General features: G+C 41.5%; 1 protein-coding gene across 1 annotated transcript in view; it reads left to right on the forward strand.

Moving 5' to 3' along the window:
* Window positions 1–26,221, forward strand: part of RBP1 (retinol binding protein 1) — a 39,497-nt gene extending 13,276 nt beyond the window's left edge. The window contains exons 3-4 of the mRNA XM_081910632.1: window positions 20,026–20,127; window positions 25,908–26,221. Coding sequence (XP_081766758.1) covers window positions 20,026–20,127; window positions 25,908–25,961 — 156 coding nt within the window. The 3' untranslated portion in view covers window positions 25,962–26,221. The remainder of the gene's footprint in view (window positions 1–20,025; window positions 20,128–25,907) is intronic.
* Window positions 26,222–27,198: the final 977 nt, after the last annotated feature.

Consider the following 27,198-nt stretch of genomic DNA (forward strand, 5'->3'; position numbering starts at 1 on the left):
GTAAAGGAAAACGGCATTCAATAGAATGGCTAATTTGAGACGCACATGAACTGCTCAGCCTAGCGTACAATTTTATATGATGCATTTGTCTTATAATTAATTATCTGCTTCACCATACAATGGGATTTCTGCCTTCCCACCCACCCCTGTGTATCGATCCTTTATCAATGGCTGAAGTTTAGCTTCTCCACTGCTTTCTTCCCTCATTTAAAGAACAAGTTATTTTCAAGCTCAAGTCTGTGACTTGATGTGGCAACAATTTAGCCTTGTTTCCCAAGCTTATTGGAAAATACAGCAAGCAGATATATTGCTGGCAATCCTAGCTGGCAGAATTAGCACGCATAAAGTGTTATGTGCCTTCCCTATCTGGACCCCTCCTTATATGCAGTTTGCAAACACGTGCAGGAAGTGCATACTGAGCAACTTGTGTAAATAGGGTGCCATGTGGCATATCCCCCACACTTGTGTTTTCCAAGTGGCAGCATTTAATTGACCTATTAAAGTTGTGCAGAAAGTTTTGGCAATCCGTAGGGAGTACAGAAGTATTTCTGGGTGCTAGAATTTATGGCACAGCATCAGCCATGATAAAGCAACACATACCCGCCAGACTTCTATTACAGGTATAATTAGTGGGTTCGAGAGCAGCATGCCTGTGATGATAGTGACAAGTTAGGGGAAAATAGAGGAAGAATTAACTTAGAATCATAGAGTCTTAAAATTGTAGAGTTGGTAGGTGTACCAAGGGTCATTAGTCTGACCCCTTGCAATGCAGGAATATGCAGGTGGCCTGTATGGGGATTAAACCTGCAAACTTGGCTACTTTATGGCTAAGGGTGTGAACACAAGGAATTCTACCAGTGCAAAATAGCCTGTGCACAAGGAACAGAAAACCATAAAATTGGTCATATTGGGATATTTTTAATAAAAAAATGTTGTTTCCTTTCAATGCTCACAGTTCTCCTTTCCCTTGGAGATTCACCAGAGTCTGAGCCTGAACATTACCCAAAAGTGCTGCAATACATTCATATTTGCCTGACTTTTAACAGCCATGAGGGTGTTTTAATTCTGACGTTGCATTTTTGTATTTTGTTTTATCGCTGTTACTTTCTCTGACCCTTCAAAGATAGAGGATGTTATTAAATTAAGGCAAATCAATAGCTGTGTTGAAAGAATGCAATCTCCGATGTCAAGCTTTACTGTTGACTTGATTTTTATTTATTTTGTTTGCCATAAACAGCAGTGAGGATGTTACCTCAAGAACTGCTTGGGGGGCATGAGTCATTGGCATTATTGTACAATTTGCTATGGAAACACTTTTTGACTTTTTAAGACCTGTGCCGTCTCTTTTTCAGAGCCTTTAGATTTGCCTCAGGGTACAAATGCTAAATAAGGCTCAGGGAGGTAGGGAAAAAATGGACCATAATGTTAGAAAATAGAACATATGAAGAAATTGCTTTTTTTACCAACTCAACTCAGTCGTATTACAGTTCAGGTCATCCAATCCCATGGCTGTATTTTGGAGAACTCACGAGGGCAGCCGCACTTGAGCAATTATGAACATAACCGTTTGGTTATGTTTGCATTTTTGGTGAATAGGAGACTGAATTTCCGCTGCAGTTTCCATGCACATTTGAAAGCAAGTACACTGTTGCTGGAAGATAAAATGCGCCCATGTATGCCATTCCATCGAGACAAATATTCATTACTGAAAGCAACGTCTCTTTATGGAATTCATAGATTAAGGGTCTAAAAGAGGCTACAGATAAGCTGAAATTTCTCAGAATATTTTGTTTTTCTGACATCTGATATTTTACTTTTTTTCTCAGAAGGTTGCCTTGTAGAATTTTCTCTCCACATTTGTCAACGTTTTTATTGTTTAGTGGTTTCTGTCATTCACCACCATCACCTGCTTAGTATTGTAGTTGACGCGGAACATGGTTTTGCATTAGGAAGTGGTTGACTGTTATTAGGAGCAAATGGGGATATGTTAAAAAGTAGAATTAATTCAAATGGATATCTTCCAACATTGGAGCGAGGGAAATTGGGACAGGGCCTCAATGGAGACTGCATCCCCTCTCATTTATGCTCTCCCACTTGGCTCCCTCCCTCACACTTTCACCGCCACAGCAAGCCAATGTACTTCTGGAAGCTAACAACACTTCTGGAGGTATGTCGGTGGAAAGCCACAGCGGAAGGAGGAAGAGTGGTAACATGCAGGGCAAGGTAAGCTTTGCTTCCATTTTTTGGTCCCACACTCTGGTGTAAGTAAACTAATTCGCACCCCGGTGTGGAACCAAAAAAAAAAGTGCATCTTTGAGCATGGGAGCCAAAATAGGACATCCAGGGTAGGCATCAGAAGCCAGAGCAGTTACACAGTATAAAAATGGTGATGTTACAGCATTTAAACTCCTAACAATTGTGAATTGTGCAAAACTGTAAACTTGTGAGGAGAATTTTTGGAGGCCAGCTCACAACATATAAAACTAAGAAATCCATCACAAACTTAAATTTTTGTAAAATTTATCTTTAACTAAACCTAAACTCTCTCTCAGATATCAAGATGTGTGCTTAAGGAAAGTAGGCGATACGTGAATGGCATATAAACGAACCTAAACAAAAAGTAATTACTGTTCCATAAGGTAACTTGCCCCTGAGATCAAGGATTTTAAGCAAGCTGATTTTGTACCGGCTTGTGAGACTTCCCTTGCTATAATTTCACCAAGAGATATTACAGGTATGTCAACAAAAAAGGAATCCTCTTATCTAGCTGTGAAAAGGTAGCATGGCAATTGACATTTAGACAGAGTTTAATGACTACAGGAAGGCAAGAGGAAAGTAGTAATTGTTGTTTTTGTTGAAATTTGTATATCTTCCTTCACATCATCTGAAGATAACAGGGTGGCTCACAACATAAAAATACAAAATGAGAATACATAATAAGATAAACCAATAACTCCTTCCCATAAGCATATTTAAAATGCCATAGAATGTTCAGGTTATAGAGAAACTTTTTCACCTTGCTCCTAAAAATATGTAATGAAGGTTCCAGGCAAGCCTCTCTGGGGAGAACATTCCACAAATGGGGAGCCACTTCAGAAAAGGACCATTCTGGGGTGAGAGCAGGAAGCGGAGGTACCAGTGGCAGAGAGAATAGCGGGGTGGCAGAGAGGCCGAGAGCCTTGATAAGGTGGGAGAAAGGCAGAGGCATGTTCAGAACTGCAGAGCTCAGAATTCAAGCCTCAGAACCATCTTAAAATCCCTCCCCAAACACCCAGCAGTAGGGAAGGGGGCAACCAGGCCTTCTATGGAGAAAGCCCTCTCTGCCTTCGAGAAGGTGAAGCTGAGTCAGTTCTTGAGCCCAGCCGCAGCAGAGCCCAGGGCTTGCAGTCCGGGTGTTATGGCATTGGGAACTTCTCTTGCGTCCAAGCGCGATACCAGCTGGCCTTCCTCCTGCTGCTGCTTGAGGAGCTCAACGAGGGAAAACGCTTCATCCACAATCTTCTACATAGTCTACTGCAGGAATGCTCTCTATAACAACTTGCTCTGGAGCAACTGGTCCATAGAGGCCCTTTCCAAAATGGTCATCATAGGGAACAGCTTCAAGGGCATTGAAGACAGGGTGCTGAGCAGGATATTCCAAAAGGACTACAGTTACATTGCAAAGGTTTCAATAGCAACAGATGAAGAAGCCCTTCCTTCTCACCCTCATACTTGGACATATTTAAAGACACCTCTGTCCACTGCTTTCCGCTGGAGAAACTGAGGGACCTTCCCCCAGAGATCTGGAAGTCCAGGAGGAGCCAGTTTACCCAGATGAGGATCAGCCAGAGATAATCAGAAACAAGAAATGAAATTGTTCCCATTCCAGAAGCTATGGATTGGAGGTGCGGGGCTGGGTTTGGGTTTCCTTCTTTGAAGAGGGGCTGGAGTTGCTTCTGGTGTTGCAAAGAAGTTCACGTTAATGTCAAGTTAGTTACCCTCCTCCCCGCAAAGCAGAAGACTAGCCACACTGTCTATTTGTGTGTTGCTCTATGGCTTCTCCACGGGACAAACGAGACACATACAGCATGCACAAGATGCCAAAGCTCTCCTTGTGTCTCTCTCACTTGCTCACTGAGTGGCAGAGCTTTGGAGGATCAGTAGGGCAAACCCAAGCATCTGCTTCTGGGTTTCACCACCATCTCTGTTCAACTCTGGTCTGGTACCTTCTATGAGAGTTCCCTCATGGGATGGGATGGAAAAGGGGGCAGAGATCTGGTGGTGCTGGGCAAGCTGCCCAGTAGGACTGGGCTCCCTCATGAAGGGGGAGAGCCATTCATACTCCCAGCTAATGCTTCAGGATTAATGCAGCTACTTCTCAGAAAACCAAACTTCTCCACAAACCTTGTATTTCCAATACTGTTTTTAATTAAAAGCAACACACATTGAAAGAATGAAAGAAGAAAGAAAGAAAGAAAGAAAGAAAGAAAGAAAGAAAGAAAGAAAGAAAGAAAGATCCAGAACTCTTGTGGAGAAATGGTGTCTTCTGAGAAATTGTGAAGAAGGGCCTCAGATCATGATTGCAGGGTCTGGGTTGGTTCATATGGAGAGATGCAGCCCAACAAGTAAATTGTAATCATTCTTAGGTTCCCACTTATGCATATTCAGCTTGGGTAGAGATGATGGTTGTGAATAATGTCATTGTAGTGAACCATCACAATCATAGAAACATGATAAACCTTTTGATGTCTCTTGGACCCATTACATATTGTAATAGGAGGGCAAACCTAGGAAAGTAGTTTTAGCGAGGTGCAGGATTTTGCATCAAACAGTCCAGAAATGGAACACAAACATTGACAGTGTGGAGGTTCATTATGAAATCAAGATGCTATTAGGGGATGTTGCTAAGAAGAAACGCTCAAAAAAATACAGCACTTCCCTATGGGAAGGGAAACCAATAACAGGTTTTTGATAGAAGCTACAAAATGAAACCTGCTAAGGGGAGTAGCCTTTTGTTGCTCAGGAAGACATACTGTTTTGTTCCATATTGTTGTCTTTCAGCCAGAAGTGCAATATTTTAAGCAGTCAAATAGATCAGGTGTGGTACTTAACCTGCGAGTACGGCATTGATGCTCTATAAATAAATGTTTCCAAAGCTCTTGCATGTAGATCATAAGGCAAAAATACATTGTTTTCTGATAAAGCAATTATTTTGATGAATACTTCGGTAAGCTGCAGACATCCATATTCCCGACCTTAAGTCAATATGGCTTTAGCTTACTGGCCTACTCAAATTGCACTAAGGGGAATACACATGATCTAGACAGCAGCTTTGTTTTGTTTTTACTAATTGCTGAAATTAAAAGTTAACCTGCATTGAAAGCAATATCATAACTGCTGTAATTTGCATTTATTGCGGATTCTAATTTGCATGGAGCTGGTGCTTTCAAGCATACATAATCTGGTGACAATTTACTTACTGTCAGGAGCCTGGAGGAGACAGCCATGCAGTGGGCAGTAAAAGCATCTACGCCTACAAAGGAGTTCTATAAAGGAGTCACAGATTCCACTAATTATATTCCTATTAGATTGACAGAAAAGCAAGTAAAACAAATTGCTACCATTAAAATAAAAAGGGGGGGAATGAGTTATACTCTGTGTTTGGAGGGAAGTTCATCATTAGTATTATATGTCACAATTCTCATTGATACCACACTGAGCAAGTAGCTGAGTTACATATATACATTGTACTTCAGTCATATTGTATATAAATTGCAAACAGATTTTTACATGTTTTTACATCTCTGCCCTATAGGTAATAGTGGTAACTTGGAAAAGTTAAAGACCCCTTTGGCCACCTTGTTAAGTTTACAAGATAAATGCAACACACACAAACACTCATGTTTTGGGTGGTAGGTTTTTTGTGGGCGGGCAAAGTTCTATTACTCCCCATAAAAGATGCAGAAAAAAGATCTCTTTCACAGGGAGCAAAGATCTTTTTGAAATACCCCAAGGGAGACAGCACAGCACTAGCCTAGCAATCTGCTCAGCAAATTGGAACTGCATGCTTTATGCAGTAGTTCATCAAATTTGTATCTTCTCATAAGCCTTGTCTTGGTTGTTTATTGATTGATAGCATGGTACACCCCTCCTTTCATCAAGAAGATGGCCTCCAGTCATTTCCAGTATATAAAAATGCAACTCAGTAAATGAATAGGCAGATAAAACAGTATGATCAGCGAGCAAATTCCCAGATTTAAAAAACAACAAATAAATGTGAAGTCAGCCCTGTTGCATTTAATGACTCAAGTAAGGGTGCATGGAAATACAGCAAGGATGTGGAATCTCCACTGTCAAATTGAACTTGTGAGGCCATTTGCCCCCAAACCATGCCCCCTACCATATATCTGACAGCATACATCTAACATCAGGTCGGCTGGATTGGCTGCAGAACCAAATTCCCTCTTTGCAAGCACTGTGTAGGGCTTTGAAGCCCTGTCTATTATCACCGGACATCAGATGATTCACAAGTAGGTAGCCCAACTCACCTGTCAAATTTGGCCCAGGAGGGGTAGGGAAGGGAAGGATCCAATGCATGGGCCAAATCAGACTCCCACCCCTGAATTACAGCCTAAAAAAGAAATCAGCTTAAAAGAACAGAGTAGATTTCATCTGGTATTTTTTTAAAAAAGGCAAAGAAGGCACCAAGTGAACATGTCTGGGAAGTCTGTGATTTTAGGTGCCACCAAGGATCCCCAGATTATACACTGTTTAAGGTTTTAAAGATCAAATCATGTATGGCATGTATACTATAAAGAACCCCCTCCCCCATATCTGCAGCAGGCTGCAAAATGTGTCTGAAAAAGTGTTTTGAAGCATTCTGCTCTTTTTATCCAATTACATGTTTTTTCAAACCTATTCTTCATTCAGACTGTCAAAGGCTTTTAAAAGAGTCACCATTCTACAGTTCACCGATGAACCCAAACAATATAAAAGGGAGGAACGTCTCAGAATGCTGATATGCCAAAAAAAAAGGGAGGCAGAAAATTATTATTGTGAGCCTATTTTCGTGTACACGGTCTGTATCTAGGTCCTTGATCACGCCTGGACTAGCTAATGTGGTCTTTCTAGCCCAGGTGCATCTTTTAGCATCCTCATGATAGAATTATAGACCTTGTCACACGCAGCCCACAAGCCGTTGAGACAAACAGGAATGCCATAAAATTGATTTGTTCCGCCACAATAGTGAGATACAAGTGGACTTTCTTTTTCTTCCCTGTAGTGAGTGCCAAAGCAATATCGGCTGCAGACAATCCAGTACAATCCATTCCTATCCTGCTCATAACTTGCAATGATTTGGCATTTAGTTGAAATTCAAGGAGTGGGGAAAGCAATGAAATGTGCTAACAGATCACACAGCATACACAGCCTCACCTTAGCATTTCCAGCATTGCCTCTCCATGCGTGTATTTTGAGGAAATGGTTGTAAGGAAACTTGGCACAAAATGGATACTTTTGTGTGCATGCATAAGCACATGTCAAACTTTAGAATGATCACATTCATTCATTTTACCCCACCCATCTGCCTGGATTGTCCCAGCCACTCTGGGCTGCTTCCAACAAAATACAGCATCAAACATTAAAAACTTCCTGAAATATCCTTCATCCAAGGATCACAGGGTGGTTTTCAATATAAAAACACAAAAATGCTTATTTCTGACCAGTCTGATCTTAAAAAAGAACTGTCTGTGTCCTTTTTCCAGTTACTTTTCTGCATACTGTTTTAAAATGGAAGGCGAGATATGTAACAGCATGCACGACTCTCTGTCAAAACCAATGTTAGCTTTAACTGAAGTCAATCAAGCACAAACGGTCCTACACCATCAAATTCTTAGTATAGTCACATTAGTTAAGTTAAGCTGATTAAGTGCTTGGAAAGGGCATACTATTTGACTTCCGGTTCCGGCCGCGGACAGTAAGGAAGCGCGGAAAGCCCAGCTTGGGCTTTTCTGATCATCGCGGAGGCTTGGGGACGGCGCAAGGGCTCTGCGCACCCCAAAAACCCCAGGGGGGGAACCTCTGGGGGATAGGTCGCCTGGCAGCGTGGAAAGCGGAACCGCCGGTTTCCCGGGGTCCTTCGTTAAGAGGGGCCACGGGGACGACGGGGCCGCGAGCGCAAGCAGGGGAAAGACCGACTCCGCGTTGAGAAGCCTCTAGCTTCCACTGGAGACAGCGACGGATTACCGCAACGGGCAGAATGGATATCCTAGTGTGCATAGACGTCTTACAGAGATAGAATGTCGGTTAAAAGCTAGGAGAATCCTGGATGTTATTGGATTTTGTTTGCTCGGTATCCACCCGGTGGACGGACTAAGATGGCGCTGAAACAAAGTTGCAGGAATGAGGAGGAGGCTGACGCCAGTCTGACTGAGTGAGTAAAACAAAGACCCCACGGCGATAGGAGAGACCGCTGACTTTAAACTCTAAATTTTAAAGAGGTACTGTGGGAGGACTCTACATTTGAGTTTTAAAAAGGAAAGGAGGTTACCGTTGGGACACATTTGTTAATCCTTAATTTAGACTCCTCCATTTGGATACACTCGCTAGTACTTAGCCAGACTTAACCATCAGACTTACTCAACTCTGCCACGATAATATATGTTATCTAGAGGAGACTGAAATTGCAGAGCTGGCCCTACGGAGGTGACGGTGTATGGTGGCGATCGGTCCGGGAGGTACGCAGATCCGCTCTTTTACCTATGGCCCGTCTCAGTGTCTCTTAAATTTGTGAATGGAGTTTATAAGCCGCACCCCTAAGACTGCTGCATAATTTATATTTGGAGTTGACCCTCGGACTTTTGGACACTATATTTGGAGTTGGCCCTCGGACTTTCGGACATTTTAACGCAATCCAGGGCGTCTGCAGCTTACTTTATCAGAAATAATCGTCTCCTGAGGCTCCGCTTTAGACTGACACGCCCCCTGCTGGTGGTGGAGGATTTCGACGTACCCAAGAGACCTAATTGAGGACCTTGGTGAACTGAATCTCCGAGACTCTGTATTAGCAAAGCGTGGGTGGGAACTCCGTCCCCCTTTGAACCAACACATACTAAGGCGTCGTCGTGGGGCTATTATATCGCCCCTTCACACGAGCCCCCCAACCCCCCCTAGTGGGTGGGAACGCCCCCCTTCTGGTGCCTCTTCTGGGTTTTTCCTACTGCCTCTGGGTCCTTTGCCCACGGCTCTCCCCGGGTCGCAAACCAGTCCCCGCCCCTGCTACCCCTTTTTTTTTTTTCTCTTTCTAACTCTTCTTATCTCCCCTACCCCTTTATTGTATTTGACTACCACGGAAACAAATCACGCAGAATTGTAAGAACAAGAGTGTAAGCCCCACAGGGAGAGACCTAGTAATGTGGGGGAGGGACGGGAAAAGAGGAGGGGGGACTCAAGGGGATAGGAGACTATCAAAACAAGAAGAAATAAGAGACTTGGAGAGCCTTTGGGCAAGAATTAAGGAGGAATTTAAGCAAAATGAATTACATATGGAAAGTAAATTGGAAGAAATGCAGGGGATGATTGACAAAAAAATAGAAGGTGCAGTAGGAGAACTCTCAATTAAGATCCAAGAGTTATCCACCAAATCCAAAATAATTGAGGAATCTAACAAAAGAATGCAGAAAGAGATGAGGGAACAGAAAAAAGAATCAGTAAGGATGAAGGAAGATCTGAGAGAATTAAATAAAACACAAGAAAGGATTTGGGATAACTTAGCCATGACAGAACTGAGACAAAAACAACTACACCTAAAATTTAGGGGAGTGGAAGAAGAAAGGAATGAGGACATAAAAGGAAAGATGGCTAAGGAATTATCAAAGTGGCTGGGATTAAGAGAAGATGAGGTGACCCAAACTATTGAAAATGCATTTAGAATTAAAACGAGACCTCAACACTTGAAGCCAAATAAATTCCTGGGTGACTGTCTAGTGATCTTCAATTCAATGGAAATGAAAAACTTGATCCTAAAAACAAGCTATCGAAATAAACTGAAAATCGGTGGGAGGCCCATCATTATCTATAAAGAAATACCGACAAGACTGCTACGTAAAAGAGAGGGGTTTAGGCAAGTGGTAGGGGTCTTAAAAAGAAATGACATACAGTACAGATGGGAATTCCCTGAAGGAATCACCTTTTTCTACAAAGATAAAAAGTTTAGGTTACTGGATCCTCAAGAAGCTGAGAAATTTTTGAGAAGATATGAGAAGGAATTGGGCAGGATAGAGAACAGGCCAATGGAGGTGGAGCTGGATGAGAAACAGGAGAGATGGAGGGGGAGGGGGCCGGGAAAGGAAGGAAGAGACGCTGATGAAGAAAATGAGGAGAGTGATGCCGCGGTGGGAGAAGAGGCGGCAGGAGAGGAGGAGGTCCTAGGGAACAAGGACTCTAGATTTTAAACTTGTAAAACTGAACTGAGTGCTTAATACACTTAAGAGTTAAACAATAGCCGTTACACTGAAGCTCTTATCCTGGAATGTGAATGGGTTGAATGAAAAATTGAAAAGGAATAAAATTGAGAAAGCTTTAAAAAATAAGAACTATGATGTAATCTGTTTCCAAGAGACGCACATAGCAAAAAAACATAGACATATCCTAGTAAATAAGAAGTTAGGGGTAGAATTTGTCAACTCGGGTATAAATAAGAAAAGGGGAGTAGTGATATATGTTAAAGAAAAGTGGGACCCGGTACTAATCTGTAAAGACGATGAGGGGAGAATAGTAGGAATTCAACTTAACTGTCAGGGAGAGAAACTCAACGTGGTAACGGTTTATGCCCCCAACACAAATAAAGCTGAATTTTTTGAGAAGTTGGAACAAATACTACTAGAATTGGAAGACCATAAATTAATCTTACTTGGGGATCTCAACGGGGTCCCAGCACCGGAATGGGATAGAAATGTAAAGAAGGGTAAAGTGAATCAAGGGAAGCTGCCAAAATCCTTTAGTAATTTGGTGGAGAATTTTGATTTAATTGATATATGGAGGCACAAAAACCCTGTAACAAGGCAATTTACTCATTTCTCAGAACCCCACCAGAGCTGGGGCAGAATAGACCAGATTTGGATCTCAAGAACAATTTTGACAAAAGTAAGGGAATGTGAAATACAACCCAGAACCTTATCAGATCACTGCCCAATAGCTTTGGAAATAAAAAAGGAAACATCAGGTCCGTACAGGTGGAGGATGAATGAGTACCTCTTAGAAATCGAGGAGGTGATAGATAAAGCCAAAGCCACCCTCAAGAATTATTTTGATTTAAACTGGAATAAGGGTACGCCCCCTGACGTAGTCTGGGACGCCGGTAAAGCAGTCCTAAGAGGCCTCCTGATACAACAAAATAGCCACAGGAGAAAACTGAGAAACCAAAAGAAAGAAGAGATCCTTACCCAACTAAAAGATTGTGAAAAAAAATTAGCAATAAGACCAGGAGATGATAGACTTAAACAAACCTCCAGTATGCTGCAGGCACAATATTCCGCACTACTAAATCAAGAGGTAGAGTGGAAAATTAAATTCATGAAGCAGAAATATTTCGAATCGGCGAACAAATCTGGGAAGTTGCTGGCATGGCAGCTAAGGAGGAGGAAAAAGCAAAACGTGATAAATAAACTTATAGTAGAGGATAAGATAGTGGAAGAAACAACCGAAATAGAAAGAAGGTTTACCCAATTTTACGGAAAGTTGTATGAGAAGGGAGAAGAGGAAGAGGTAGAAATAGAAAAATACCTGGCAGAGTGTGGAGGGATCCATGTAACGGATGAGGAAAAAAAACACCTAAATAAAAGTATTACAGTAGAAGAGGTGAGGGAAGCCATCAAGAGAATGAAAAACGGGAAGGCACCCGGCCCCGATGGATTAACTGCCAAATATTATAAAATATTAGGAGATCATATAGCCCCAGTGCTCAGCGAGGTTATTAACAACATCCTCCAGGGAGGAAGGATTCCAGATTCATGGAGGGAGGCACATATTACGTTAATACCAAAAACAGAAACAGAGAAAACGGATATAAGAAACTATAGACCAATTTCCCTGCTCAATAATGATTATAAGATCTTTGCAGATATTATGGCGAGCAGGCTTAAGAAGTACTTAATGAGAGCCATCCATAAAGACCAAGTGGGTTTTTTACCGAATAGGCAGTTAAAAGATAACGTCAGACACTTAGTGAATATTATCGAATATCTGGATATGAAGATAGATATCCCGGCAGCATTAATTTTTATTGATGCTGAGAAAGCATTCGATAATGTTTCTTGGAACTTTTTGTTACGGTGTATAAAAACAGTAGGAATAGAGGGCCCCTTTTTAGAAGGGATAAAGGCAATATACTCAGGGCAAAGGGCAAGGCTGATTATAAATGATAGCCTCTCCAGCCCTTTTACAATAGCGAAAGGCACAAGACAAGGCTGCCCGTTATCCCCCCTTCTCTTTATTATGGTTCTAGAGATATTGGCAAATAAAATAAGGGAGTCATCAAGAATAAAGGGGATAAAAGTCGGAGAGAAAGAGTACAAGCTAAAGGCATATGCCGATGACGTGGTGCTAACTTTAGAGGAACCAATGAACAGCGTTAGTAATACTGTAAAGATCTTAGAAGAATTTGGCAAATTGGCGGGGTTCAAATTAAACAAGGGGAAAACTAAAATTCTAGTGAAGAATTTAGATGAAGTGGCAAAGATCCAGTTGGAGCAAATGATCGGCATTAAAGTAGTAAAAAAAGTTAAGTACCTGGGAATATGGATATCGCCAAAGAATATAAACTTATTAGAAGATAATTACACCAAGGTCTGGCAAGAAATTAAGAGAGATCTGGACATTTGGAATAGGCTAAAACTGTCTTGGTCAGGAAGGATGGCTGCGATCAAAATGAGTATCTTACCAAAACTACTGTTTTTATTCCAGAATATCCCTATAATAAGAGGAACATCATGTTTTAAGACCTGGCAAAAAATTCTGACGAAATTCATATGGCAGGGGAAAAGGGCCAGAATTAAATTCAAACTGCTGACGGATGCGAGAGAGAGGGGGGGCTTCGCAGTCCCAGATTTAAGGCTCTATTACGATGCTGCCTGCCTCTGTTGGATAAAAGACTGGGCGACTTTAAAAAACCCAGACCTACTGGACCTTGAAGGCTTTGATGCCAGGTTTGGCTGGCACGCTTATTTATGGCAAGATAAAGGTAAAGCCCACAAAAGCTTCTCAAATCATATTATCAGAGGCCCTCTACTAGAAGTCTGGAACAGAAATAAAAAAGTAATTGAAAGCGGTACGCCTTGGTGGATCTCCCCAATCGATATTATAACGCTCAAAAAAACAAACCAAGAGGGGGAGAGATGGACGTATGAGGACCTCCTAGTCAAACTGGAGGGTGGATGGAAAATCAGACCCTATGAGGAGTTAAAAGGAAAACTAAACAGCTGGCTTCAATATCATCAGATTAATGCGTTGTGGCTCGAGCATAAAAAAACAGGGATGAGTGAAAAAAAATCGAAATATCAGGTAGAAATATTGGAATCTAATAGCAAACTCCTCTCTAAAATGTATAAACAATTGTTAAGCTGGGAAACCAGAGATGAGGCAGTTAAGGGGGTCATGGTTAAATGGGCCAGAGATCTGGGACATAATTTGGAACAGGAGAAATGGCAGAAACTATGGAAAAAGGGTATGAAGTTCTCGGCATGTGCTACTCTCCGAGAAAATCTAGAGAAGATGATGTACCGATGGTACATCACCCCGGCAAGTCTGGGGAAGATGTATAAAACCGGTGATAGCACATGCTGGAGATGTAAAAACAAGGTGGGGAACTTCTTTCATATGTGGTGGACCTGTGAGGTGGTGAGAGGATTCTGGGACCAAATTTATGAGGAACTAAAGAAAATTTTAAAATACAACTTCCCTAAGATACCGGAAGCGTTTCTTTTAGGAATGGTAGGAGAAGAGATTAAAAGAGAAGATGAAAACTTCTTCCAATACGCCACGGCGGCGGCCAGGATCGCGTTGGCGCAGAATTGGAAAACATCTAACACCCCCACAGTTAAAGAATGGCAGACGAAACTATTCCAATATATAGAACTAGCGAGGTTGACACAAAGAATTAGATCTCAAAATAATACTAAATTAAAAAATGACTGGAGTAAATTTCTGGGCTATGTTGAAGTGACTTATGGAATGTTGAAAATCTCAGTGGATGGAATTTAAAACCTGTAATGTTTGAACATTGGTAATGATAATGTAATCAGCGAGTAAACTATAAGGATTGTACAACCCAAACCGGGAAGGATGGAAGTCACAGTGTACGGAACGATGTTTTATTATCCTTTTTTGGGTTTGTTTTTCTTCTTTCCTCTTTCTTTTTCTGTTTTTCTTGTGCCTTTTCTCTTTTTTATTTTCATTTTTATCTTTTTTATTTTTTTTTCTGTTCTTTTTTTTTTTTTTTTCTTTCCTCTTTGCTTTTTTGACCCCCTAAAAAGAAATTAAAAATTATAAAAAAAAAAGGAAAGGGCATACTATTTCACAGCACCCTAACATTATGTATTATGTGGGCATGGCCGGCAGTTCCTGGTCATAACTTTCTTTTGTTAGGGGGATTTCTACCTAATGCCTCAAGATGTGTGACTGATTTTTCTTCAAATGGGTGGAGGGGTGGATCTCAATAAGTCTGAATGAAAACCCATATGCACATTTCTCTTCTTATACAAGATCTGTATGAAAGGAAGCAGACTGGGCTAAGCTAGACTGAAATTCTCCTACAGGTTACGGGGGCTGTATTTCTTTGGAATACATTCAGAGAATATGCAAGAAGTGTACAGAACCAGGCTATAAAACAGTCAAAATGCATGCTTCAAGTCACAGCATGCTTTCCTACTGGGTTGTGTGGCACCACCACCATGTGAATGTGATGGGATGTAAGGGGAACAGCTTTCAGGTACCCTGCTGCAGAACTGCATCAGGCTTGATACATCAGTAGCAATACCTTGAATCTAGCACGGTAGCAAATTGGCAGTCAGTCCACTCCTTTCAATGGAGATGTTGGTGAGAGGTTGCCCCAAACAGCAACCATTCAGTAATGTTTTTGCACTAGCTGCAGCTTTCGGGCAAAATTCAAGGGAAGCCCTGTGTAAATGGCATTGCAGTAGTCAAAGCAAATGTGAAACGGAAACTGACAGATTCCTTCACCTCTAGCTGCAAGCATCTGTGAGGGAAGGAATGCCTCTCTGTGGAGAACTGGCATTCCTTCTTGTGGAAGTGCTGTGCCGTGTGTCTTAATCTATGCTCAGTTTTATATTTGCAAATAAACCTAAATGTTATACGCATACACAAAACACACCATAGGTTTCTGGTAATGTCTCCTTCCAAATTTGTTTGTTAGCTTTGTATCCTACCAAATGGTGCTCAAGGTGGCTAGCAGCAGTAAGAAAGAAGTTAAAGACAATAGAACTGTCAAAAACAGTACAACAAGAGGGATAAAATGCATCAACTAAAATGCTTTTAAAAGACAACCAATTAACCACCTGTAGCATATTTACAGTGGACAAAGTAAGACAAAGTGACAAGGAGCCCTGCAGCCCTGGACAGCCTCACCAAGTAGTTTCATATAGATGCTAAATAGCATGGGGAGCAAGATGGAGCCATGAGGGACAATGACCAAGGAATCTAACAGGAATTCCCCCATCACCACTTTCTGGAGGCACCCATCCAAGAATGACTGAGACCACTGTATAATGGTGCCTCCAAGCGCTAAGCAACTAGCCAGTCCAAAAGGATACCCACACTGATGGTCCTGAAAGCCTCCAAGATGTAGTTTTCATCATAGATGAACCAACACAACAACAGCTGTCTTAATTTCATAAACAGGCCTGAATCCAAATGGAAATGGATCTAAAATAATCCTTTTCATCCAGGAACACCTGAGCTGAGATACCACCAATTTGTTGGGGCCAGTTCTTGTTGCTTTTGTGTTGTTGTTGTTATGTCTATGTGTGTGCTTGTTTGTTCACATACAGAGTTCCTCCCATGGCTGCTACTGCCTCAGTTTGCCTTTAACTGTTTTGTTTTCAACATGTTTTAATGTAAAACCCACAGCGGGCAAAGAAATCGCATGTGGCCAGGGATAACTGCAGTGCCCATGCAGCAGATAATTCCATCAGGAAACTGTAGCTAAATGTGTCATGAGATCTGTCTTCCATCAGAGAATTTAGATCTAGCATCCTGACAGCAGCACCAAGTACTAGTTGATATTTCACTCCCATGGTGTCTTTTGTTAACAAGCTGTTTTGTTTTCTAAGTGGTATACTCTAAGGGATGAGAAGTGTATCCACTCAAAGTTTAGAAACGGGGAGAGTTGTTCAGCTTTCAAGACAGGTGTTATCTCCAGGGTGAACACATGTTGCCTTCTAGGGAATTCTCTCTGCCTGCTGTGCACAGTTATCCTTGCCTGTTCTTTTCCCATAGGCAGCATTCTGGTCCCTTATGTTGTTGATGCTGAGCGCCACTGGGAAACACTTAAAATAAACATGCTTCTTTAAGTTATTATAAGAGAGTGAATTTCAACAGGGAAGATTTAGTATGTTTCATGCGCAATTGGAAATGGAACCAGCAGCATTAGTACTAGAAGCTATGAAACTAAATTACATTTTAAAGAAAATGCGCATCTTCCAGCTAGGAGCCACCATGCAAAACATTCTAGTTAGCAAAGAATAATGAAGTTTCCTGGGCATGGGGTAACCAAAACATTTTGTTTTCTATGCGTAAACTCCAGTAGGACTCTCTCACACACACCATAGCTCCAGGATATGTGGATTGCAAAATAAAGGAAGACTGCCTTCCCTAAACATATTTAATCTGAGATTTAAATGTTTCTGAATTCATTAGTGAACTTCAGTAACATTACAATCTTGCAATGCTTCCCAGGGCTCTTTTGCAATTGCAGGGGGTGTCCATGGCTTGTGCTTTTCATGCATCTACTGTAATGTACAAAGGAGCACATTGCACGTCTCCTCCATGGGACTGGGGAGGGAAGCGTGAACTCCCAGTATAGAAATAGCTTAAATATATGTGTTTTCCTGTTGCACTTTACAGTAGAAGTGTTAAGATAAGAAACTAATGCACTCATGTTTCCTCACTTTCCTGCTGTTGGTGAAAGAGGTCGCAGGAAATTTAGGTGGTGTTAAAATATTATACACATCTGACTTAGGATGGATGTACATGTTGCCTCAAGAAATTTAGGTTGTCAGATCTATTTTTATAGAGGCAATGTGAATGTGGAGGTGAGGAGACATTTGTAAGAATGAATCAAAAGAATCAAAGTAAAGGAAAAGTACTAGGCACCTGGTACAATAGCAAGCAATTTTATTCTCAAAACATTTTGCAAATAAGTCACAGCAGGTCACCATCGGTTCTACCCACTCCTTCAGGCCAGATGGTAAAAGTATGCCAAATCCATTTAAAGCCTTCTATAAATCCTAATACAGCCATACCTCATGTTGCGTTAGGTTCATGTTGCGTCTTTTCAGCTTGTGAATGCAGCAAACCCGGAAGTGTATACTTCCGGGTTTTGCCATGTGTGCGTGCGCAGAAGTGTTCTGCGCGCTTCGCACATGCGCAGAAGCGCTTCGTGCTTGCGCAGAAATGCCGCTCTAGTCATGGGCTTTTCGGGGTGAGAACGGCACCCCAGGACAGATCGTGTCCCCAACTAGAGGTACCACTGTGTGTTATATCCACATTATAGCCAGCTAACACAATGAGGACAGCCTGGCTCTTAATTTAAATTTTCCTACTAAGCCTATCGGAGATCAATCTCCTCCATTAATAAGAAGAATAAGAAAAAAGATGTCCACATTTAGCTAACTAAAAACCTTTTAGGAACTAACTAAAGACACTAACCAATAATACAAATCTAAAGATCTAAAACATTGTTGTAATAAAAATCTAAAAATCAAAACATTGGTATGGAAATAATGTCAAAGTCTATTAAAGCAGCAGCATTAAAATAGAATCAGCCCGAAGTTCAGGTGCTTCAATCCCAAGGCATGTTCTCCTCTTCCATCATCACCCCACACAGTTGATTCCAGGGAAGTTCACCAACCAATGGTTGGGCAGCCCTTCTCTTATTTGGATCACGTCACCCTACAGGGCCAGCCCACCCAATATAGGGAGGCAATGGGAGGTAACCACCTCAGGAAGCAAGATCCGCAGGGGCAGCAGCTCTAGCCTCCACGGAATTATCCTCTGCTGTTGCTGTGGTGGCAGCAACAACTGCAGTACACACCTTGGAGGCCAGATCTGCCCAGTGCCCACCCAATGCCACTTCTGCAGTGGCCTCTTGGTCAATAGGAGTCACTGATGGTCTCATAGGAGGTGCTACTACTACATCTTTATTTCCCCCTTGTTCCTGGTGTAGATCTTCACGCACCACTATTTTGAACTAACTCATGGGCTGCAGGCTTATAATTTATGTTATCACAGGAGTAAGTATTTCTATCCATATATTTGGAGATTGGCTGCTCTGAATCCAATGTCTTGCGTTTGGGAGGGAGTGGGGAAGAACACGGGGAATATTCAGTCAGGCGCTGGTCCTATGTTACCAGTGTTTGTACAGCCCTCTGCAAGTCCTACTGAAGTGAATGGAGATCGTGTTGCATTTAGCATGGTGCTTGCCTTATTTGAACTGTCTGGGGAAGCAGACACAGTATTAATAAAAGCCAAAAACACACCCCTTACTACAGTCATATGGTTCCCAATGATTGTGGGGGTGAGGGGAAATGGGTTACTGGAAATCATAGATTATGAGAAAGCTGGGTTAAGAAGTCCCTTGCCTTCTGTCTTTCTGAAGCCATGCTAAATCACTTGAAAGAAAGATTGGTAAAAAGGAACTATAAAAACCGCTGCATTTTCCCAAGGTCAATTGGCTTTGTAGCCAAAGATTGAAAATGCTGAACAGCGGCTCCTCCTGCTGGTTGAAAAGCTGCTTGTGCCTTGTCAACAGAATCCGTGGTAGTGAGGAATGATCAAAGTGCTTGTAATGAATCTAGTTATTTCCCGCTTTTGAACTGGGCATTAGACAGGCACAACTTTTTTTCTGGCTACATCTGTGCTAAATGCATGTGTAATTCCGCTGACTTCTGTTAAACTAGCTCCGATTAGCATAAGCTGTGGGGATTCTATAATGCAGCACATCATTTGTTGACCAAGTCTATCCTTTCCACAGCCTATCGAATCGACAGGTTATGCATACAGACAGGAGCTGAACTATAGTGGAGTTTATTGTTCCTTAGCTTTTACGATGTGTTTTTCTCACTGTGGATTGTTTTTAAAGCCCCTTCTTTTAACCCAAGTATATCTACTGTGTAAAAAAAAAACCACAGACATCGGAGAAACCAAATAGATGTGTATTTTTAACCGTTTATTCAAGATTTTAACATTTCAACATCCAACAGTTTCCCTTAGTTTTCCCTCCTTGCCTTCCACTGTCTATCTCCCCCAACCAAAGATGGTCCCCTCTTAAATAGTTTAACCAACTCTACTAAGATTTTTTAAAAATGCAAAATAAAATAATCTATTCAACACAAAAAGCATATAAATAGATTAAATTATAGTCTGTTCAGGGTGATATGTTTCCCATTCCATTGGGCTCCAGGTATTCTGCAAACAACTCTAAGGGAGAAATCCTATAGCAGGTTCCACTGGGATGAGCGAGTTAGGCTCTAATGAATCTCTCACTTAATCTGAAGGCTACGCCAGTTTATCTCCCTCATTCTTGATTTATTCAGAAAAACAGCAGTTGCCTTCTTTTGGAAGAAGCTGTAGTAGTAGTAGTAGTAATAACAACAACAACAACAACAACAACAACAACAACAACAACAACAACAATAATATATTGCTCTTCCATTCAGTATTGAGTTTTGCTTCCTAAAGGAAATTGACCCCAACTGTGTTTTAGCTGATGAATTTAAAAGTTACCATCATACTGTTTTTAATGCATTTTACTAGACCTGTGTGACATGGGACGGAGATAAACTTCTTTGTGTACAGAAAGGAGAAAAAGAAGGCCGTGGCTGGACCCAGTGGATTGAAGGGGACGAAATGCACTTGGTAAGGACATGCAGTGTTTCAAATATATTTCCCTCACCTCTCTCCACTCCCCAAAGTCTTTATTTGTTCATATGGCTAAATGCAATAATCCGCAATTTGCTTGTGCATTATGCTGGCTAACTCTGGAGTAATTAAGCATTGGCATTGTGTTTGATTTACTTCTGAGGCAATAATCTCTTTCGTGTCCCTGTCATAAATAGCAGCATTCTAAATTCAGCAAATCTTTATATTAACTGTCAAATTGCTTTGATCCGTTTACACAAGAGAAAGCATGTAACAGAAGTGCCCTTGACTCGCTCTGTGATACAAAACAGTGTGTGGCTGGGGAAGATTTTTGCATCCCAAACCACAGGTCATAAGTGGAGGAAGGGAACTATTTTATTTTCTTTTTAAGGCTAGAATTTTTTTGTAGCTTAGGAAATGAAAGAGAGCAATTCCCTTTTGAAAGTATTATTATCTTTCTAACCATTATTTCTGACTTTCTGAGATAGTAGGATCTAATAAAGTTTATTGCTGCTGCTTTTTCAAGTAACTTGTTTATGGCCCTCTTGAAAGTCCTCTTCCCACAGGGGGCTACAAACCCATCCCTGAGAACTTACTGCCTACTAAATGCACTTCACCATTTGTTTAGGATGCTAACTTGGTAAACATCCAGGTGAGCCACTGAGATTGTAGATGGATGGAGCTTTCAAGTTTGAATTTCCATCAAAGCCAACAGGATGAGCGGTAGTAAATGAGCGAGAGATAGTTGGGTTGGAACTTGGAGACATGTCTCTGCATCTCACTGCAGCCTTTATTACCTAACTCTCAACTTCTTCGCCATCTGTAAAATGAGACAACAGTTTCAACACCAGCACTCTAATCCAAGGAATATTTAATTGGAAGCTGGTCCTATTGATTCTAATGGCATGTGCTTGTGATTCGAGGACCTGATCCCCGCTTGGGGAATAAAGACACGTGGACACAGTATGTAAGGTTAATGGGTAAGGAAAAGGCCACAACTTTATTGATTACAGCATGTGAGAAGGTATTGGCTTAGGCATTGGATCACGGAACATTAGACTCCACCCACTCGGAGAGGGGTGAGTCTGATGAGGGGTTAACCACCAGTAGGGGGAGCTTGTTGATGCTAATACAACTATAGGCTCTCTCCTGATGTCACCGAGGGTCGTGCCATGGCCCCCCGCCACACGGACATCGGACAGGATCCACGACCACCGAATTCCTTTAGCAGAATACCCAAAATTGTCGGGGAAGGCGATGGCCACACCTTGCCCCCCGAAACACCAACAACACATTCCAATGCCTAACTACCACCCGAGCCCAAAGGCTCGCCGCCAATACCCTCACAGCTGCAACCAATCCCTAAGACTATTAGATATGTTAGCCAGCCATATGTCGTTTCCCCGATGTGAAAGATGAGCGCCCTCATCCCAGAATAGGGTCTGGTCGCCAATCCGGATATCATCATGAGATATAACTAGGCCATTCATAAAATGCACTTTGCGCGCTACCGCGTGATTCAAGAGTTTCCTGGATTTCTCGACTCGAAGAAAATGTGTGTGCAATGGCAGGGATGGCTGGTGCGGCCGCATTTGAGCAGCAAGCCACACCCCCACCGAGCTTCCCTATTGGGTGCCCAACCGGGAACGCCCCCTGCATGACGTGGGAATCGTCTCCCACTCACAACCCCTCCCCTCCGGAAGGAGGAGAGGCTTTCCAAGAGATGCTCTGTGCAGGCATTGCAATTAGGGAGGGCAGCTAGAGAAGCAGGATATCTCGGCTCCCTCTGCTGCTTTTTCAGTCACCTGGGAAAGTAGCAGGGAGCCTTTGATATCACACATTTGGGGATTATAAAGTGTGCAGGGTCCACGCACACTTCAGACAGTTGTAACAGAGGACACAGAGCTAGTGCACTTATTCCTGTTGTCGCCATATATTTACATTTTCCTAATTATATGGGACTTAAGTGAAATTAGGATCACATTCTTAGGGGCAAACTAGGTTTTGATAATAATGTATTGTAATGGTCAAGCCAATGGCAGCTTTCTACTCAGGATCAGTAAGAGCTGGCAGTGACCATTTTTACCAGGAGCACAGTGAAGAGCTGACCTTTCCTGTGGGGCCAATCTTGACAGAGCCCCCATGAAGCTGTTGTTTTAAAAGTAAAAGATAAGACACTTTAAAATGTCAGTGCACATGCACATTTAACAGGAAGTTTAGTTCAGCCATTATAGTGTTATAAAAATGTATGGTGATAATAACGCCGCACATAATTTCTCCTTCTGCTAATTTTCTGTAGAATTCATACCTGAAAGAATCTGCATGATAATCCTCTGGCAAATATGTAGTTTGTTTTGATTAAAGCATTGCCAGGACTGCGGCCATTATCACTACATGGGGGGGGGGGGATAACTGGTGTGTCTGTTGCAGAGGGGGTTCCTAAATAAAGAATAGGGAAATGGTTTCAGTGTCTCCATTTGTTTGTAATATGGTGCTGCACTCACTTAGGGAGCCTCACTTTACCTTGCCTACTATAGGCTTCGCTCCTTGCCCCATAAGCATGGGACACCTTTGCCTCGTGGTGCCATGACCCATAGATTGCAGCAAAATACGGGGCAAGGTTTTGCCCAGTACTGTATCATGTTTGTGTGGTGGGCTCATGGGAAAAAGCTGTCCCATGAGCCCTTGCAAAGGAGAGGGGAATGCCTTAATAAGGCTGCTTCCCCTGGAACTCAGGGCCATTTTGCCTTGAGAGCTCCCTGCCCTCGGGTTAGAGCCTTCACTGAGCAATTCTGGGTCGCTGGTTGACAGGGCTGGAAAGGGATATTTCTCTCAACTTGATTGGTACATGGTTGAGGGATTTCCCCCACCTTTCCCTCAGTGAAATTACAGCCTTCCTTTGTTAGGCAAAGAACATTGTTTGTGTGAGGGCGGAAATGGCATTGAGCAAGATCAACATTGTACAGGGGGTCCCCATAAGTAGCCTGAGGACATAATTCGTCATGGCACTCCCAAGCTCGGGTTGGGGTTTCTGCCTGGTAGAAATCTGCACCTTGGTTGCCCTGTGAGACTTTGCTTGCTGGGCTTGCACCATGGCAAGGTTCAACACTGGCTGACTTGCACAGAACAGGTTTGGGGAGGTCCAATCCCGGCAGATCCATTCCATCAACATGGGGCTTAACCCTTGCCCTGCCTGCTGCAGTCAATAAAGATTTGGCCTGATTTTATCCCATCACTGTTCCACATTCTTGTTATTTTGCTGCTCTCATGGGTCACATAATGTGTCTACTTGGCAAATAATTTCCCACCACTAGGGCTGTAACTTCTTCATGAGACCATAAGTTAAGGAGCAGTAACTAGAAAGAGTGGTGTGTTGGGAGTGGAGTCTCTGGTAATGTGATTTACCGGCAAGCCACTTAGATCCTTGGGTTTCCAAGCCTTACTCTACTCTCCAAGAGTACCTCTAAGAGAACTATGTTACAGTCCTATCTGTGTGTCAGAAATGAATCCCTTTGAGTTAAGGGAGTTTACTCAAACATAAGTGGACTACAGCATTAGGTGCTGACCAAATTCACATCTACTTTCAACTAGTTATGCACATCAGGGGTTTGGGGGGGATAGATAGACAGATATAGATGATAGATAGATAGATAGATAGATGATAGATAGATAGATAGATAGATAGATAGATAGATAGATAGATAGATAGATATAGATGATAGATAGATAGATAGATAGATAGATAGATAGATAGATAGATAGATAGATAGATAGATAGATAGATGATAGATAGATAGATGATGATAGATAGATAGATAGATAGATAGATGATAGATAGATAGATAGATAGATAGATAGATAGATAGATAGATAGATAGATAGATGATAGATAGATAGATAGATAGATAGATGATAGATAGATGATAGATAGATAGATAGATAGATAGATAGATAGATAGATAGATAGATAGATAGATAGATGATAGATGGATGATAGAGAGATGATAGATATTTCTAAACTGCCATATCCTAATCCACCATTGTTTGTATTTTATTTATGCTTTTTGACAGCTTAAATTATCACTTCTCTTACCTGCTTCTGAAAGCATCATTCATCTTTCCTCCCCTCCTCATTTTTTTTTAAATACTTCTGTTGTGTTATTAATGTATTTGGATATCTCATCTTCACATGCTTGTATCTTTGAGAGTTTCTGAATATGTAGGGCATTCCGGCACCATAAAAATTATTCTATGATGCTTCAGTAATAATTTTATGGTCCTATTGAACTTCAGACAATATTCCAAATGTTAATTAATTAATCCTTTTATAACGTCTATTAAGTGATCTGCCATAAGCTTTCGGCATTTATTCACCATTCTTTCCAGGCAGATTATTTTCCAAGTCAGCATTTTTTGGTTAATTAAAACATACACATCTTATGTTAACTCCCATTCCACTTGAGGCTTTATTTCTCTGCAAGCTGTCAAGTCGTTCCTGAGTTTTTTCTGTATTGTGATGTCCCTTTCTCTTCAATAGACAGCCCATTGTTGTGAGATCACATATCCTGGCTGCATTTACTCCTTTATCAAATCCATTGACACAAAAAATGAACAGAATGTGTGCCAGTATTTTTTCATTTGTTGAATCATTTCCATTCAGTCTGTCCCACTTTCTGGTACTTTTTGAAATCTAAAGTGCACTTTCTTCCCTCTTCCAGTTCCATTCAGATCACTCACCTGCTTTAGGTCACTCACCCCAGGAATGGATTTTCCTCAACTAGATTAATATTTTCTGTGAAATGATATCAAAAGTTCTTCTTTATACTGAGAAAATTATGCCCACCATAGCATCCAGGTCATTTTTTTTTAAAAAAGTGTTATCTTATAAAATAACGTTAACTTTGTCCAAAAGTATCTCCTTTAAAAAGACAAGTTTGATCTTTTCTAATAAATCAAAGGCATCTCAATTCCTTCCCCACACCTCTCCTTTTAGGTGCAAATATCCTATTCTCTATGGGGACTACTCAGGTTGAAGGTTAAGAGATTCTTGAAACACCTCCAGAATGCTTCCTTTAGTCTAAAGGGCTTTGGAGTGTATATGTTGGAAACTTCAACTGGTGCACAAAATGGCTGCTGGATTGTTAACAGCCGTTTGATCAGAGGCAGACCTTGGGGTCTCAAATTTCAATGGCACCCTGTGTGACACCAAAATTCAGCACCCCCAACCTTTCACCTTCCATTCTACAACATAATTCTGGTGCCCAGTGCAGGCGAAATTGTGGCACTCCCCTAAATCCACTTCTGGTTTGATCATACTGTGCTTCTCTTTGCCTGCCTGCACTGGGTTCTGCTTTTGTTCCAAGGACCGAGGTGCTGATTTTAAGTTTAAAAACCACCTTGGAACCCCAGTACCTGATGAAAAGCCTCTCCCTTATGTTCCTACCCAGCCCACATTGCCATCTCCAAAGGCCCTTCTCAGCCCACTGAGGTGCAATGAGAGAAAGGAGGGAGGATGTGCCACATAGATATAAAAGAGTAGAATGAAGTGTCTTGTTATCTGGATAGCTAATATCTTCATTCATACTGAGAAAATATTTTAAAATGTCCCCAGATAAGTATTTATGTTTGTGAAAGGGGCACACACTCACAATGTAATCATTCAGCTATTTCTGTTTGACTATGAATACTATTCAATTCTAAGGAAGACATCAGTGTTTATCTACGAAGAACACAGTGTTTGAAGAAGTAGCATTTAAGTATTGACTTTTCTTTTTCAGGAAATAAGAGCTTGTGGCGTCAAATGTAAGCAAGTATTTAAGAAGGTACAGTGATGAGCCTGAACCCAGAGGCCAAGAGGGTCGAATAAAATGGATGGACCAGCTGCCAAACTTACAACCCTGTTAGTGCACAAAAACCTTATCCCTTAACACCTAGAAAGGAGCCCATGGCCAACATCTAGCCATGTCTAATTGGAGCTCTGTAGTGGGTTTTGTTGCATACCGTATATGATATTTTAAAAAGCAATAGTTGAGTCTGAATGAGCATCATCATCATCATGTAGAAGTTCAGATTAAAGCTAATGAAACCTGAATTATGTGTGATTTCATTTTTATATAAATATGCAGATTTTTTTGTTTTTTAAAAAGGGTTGTTTGTGAAGTTTGATATTCACTTTGACTGCTAAGCATATTGTACCAGAACTGTACATAAAATACAATGCTGAGTCCAGACTTGCTTAGCTTAAATGGCAGAACTACATAAAGAATGATCAAGCCTTTTCTCTAGAACTGTTAGATTTGAGGAGCTGTTTAGGTGGACCCCAGCCTATGATGACGAGGGCAATTGCTGCTGTTGGCAGAGTTTCTCCTAAGGGGGTTTTGCTTATGCCTTCATTGCAATGGACTGCTATTTTCCTGCATATGCATTGGGGATAAAATCAATGCACTTATTTATTCTTTAGCTATTGAAACCTGTTTCACCCATCTCTTCAGATAGAACTCCAAGAACAACTTACAGATCAATAATAAAACCAAGAAGGGGCAAGATTTCCCAAGATGGTTTATTGATTTATTATATTTTTTTTGTATCCCACTTTCCAGTCAATAATTGTCTCCCAAATGGCTCACATCAATTAAAATAGAGAGAGAGAGACTCTCTGCCACACAAGGAGAATGGATGGAAAATGCAGAGGAAGGGGATTATTTATCCAGGGACAGAATGGAATGAGGAGGTATTTATATCTAGTTTGAGCCAGGCTGATCTTCCCTGTGGATACCTGTGGATCAAGGATAATGTTGCACATACATGGATTCAGAATACAGGGGTGGGAGTCCACTGGGGCCAGAGTGAACAGTAATGGGTACACAGCCTGGGACCCTATCTTCTGAGAGCACCCACCAGCATGTGACACCAGTTAAAAAATCTCAAGTGGCAAAGCTGGACATGATAGTTGCTTGAGACTTAATATTTTCTTCATCCTTTCTCCATCCATTTTCCCACTTCCTGAAGCTGTAATTAGGTAAACAGACAAGGGTGGGTGTTGCACATCTCCTGATCTAAGTTCCACTT

The sequence above is a fragment of the Podarcis melisellensis genome (assembly GCF_964234715.1).
Source record: "Podarcis melisellensis genome assembly, chromosome: 5".
Lineage (NCBI taxonomy): Eukaryota > Metazoa > Chordata > Lepidosauria > Squamata > Lacertidae > Podarcis > Podarcis melisellensis.